The sequence below is a fragment of the Laccaria bicolor genome, genomic scaffold (assembly GCF_000143565.1).
Source record: "Laccaria bicolor S238N-H82 LACBIscaffold_655 genomic scaffold, whole genome shotgun sequence".
Classification (NCBI taxonomy): Eukaryota; Fungi; Basidiomycota; class Agaricomycetes; order Agaricales; family Hydnangiaceae; genus Laccaria; species Laccaria bicolor.
Window position 1 is genome coordinate 1 of NW_001890451.1, and position 926 is coordinate 926.

At 47.8% G+C, this 926-nt stretch overlaps 1 protein-coding gene across 1 annotated transcript in view; it reads left to right on the plus strand.

Annotated features, from left to right (window-relative positions):
* Nucleotides 1-561: 561 nt before the first annotated feature.
* The window catches only part of LACBIDRAFT_336329 (uncharacterized protein), a gene marked incomplete at both ends in the record, with an annotated part of 2,349 nt that continues 1,984 nt past the window's right edge, over nt 562-926 (plus strand). The window contains 2 exons of the mRNA XM_001891275.1: nt 562-600; nt 714-832. Of these exons, the coding sequence (XP_001891310.1) occupies nt 562-600; nt 714-832 (158 nt within the window). The remainder of the gene's footprint in view (nt 601-713; nt 833-926) is intronic.

Below are 926 nucleotides of genomic sequence, written 5' to 3' on the forward strand. Positions count from 1 at the left end.
CCAGCACGACGGCCGCTGGTCAACAAAATCCCTGGATTAGCAGCCAATACACCCTGGCAGGGGCACTAGATGGCGGAATTAATCGACCTGGCGCCCAACGAACAGTACGGATGATGCAAGGCCTTCAGAGGTTTGGGATGTTTTGGGGGAGTCCTGGATTTAACAACGGCGATAGCAATGGGAGAGGGTGAAAGGATAACTAACGAAAGCAGCAGATGATCCCGTTACACTCGACAACTGGTCAACCTGAGCGCTAGCAGGAGGGAGACGAGATCCTGCATGGCGTCAACATCAAAGGGCTCCTTCCTATCGATGTAGTAACAGGAGCCTTAGAACATCTGGGCTGAAATTGCGCCGTCGAGAACGCGAGAGAATAGACAGGAAGATTGGCAAGTCCATAGTGGGGGGGGAGGATGTTAATGGTGTGGAATCCACCTGAGTCCCACGAGGTGAACATATACCATATCGATGTTGTAAAATGATAGCCACGTGTACAATCGTTTCGGAAGGATTATGAATCTTGTTATTTGACGAATATACAAATATTTTTTCTGTCCACAGCAGCTTCAGTTAACACCTGGGATTTCCTTGGGAGGAATAGTACGTGAACGAAGCGGCGAGTGGTGTCATGCGTCTGACGTAGCTGTCCTAATCGACCGGCTTAAACAAGTCGTTGTCGTCGAAAAGACGTCCAACTTTCAAGTTTTGGTAAGCCCCCCGCAACAGAGTTCGCGTACATCTTGACGACTTTCCTCGAGAAACGAGGGGAAGCCATTCGGAGATGTCTCAAAGTCCATTTTCCAAGTGCCTCTTCGTCAAGATCTGCACGGAAGTATGCCTTTAAGCACGATCAAGTCAGCCAAAATTTAAAATTTAAATTGAGAAAATATGCAAGACTAACAATTGGATTAGCTCGCACTTTCTCT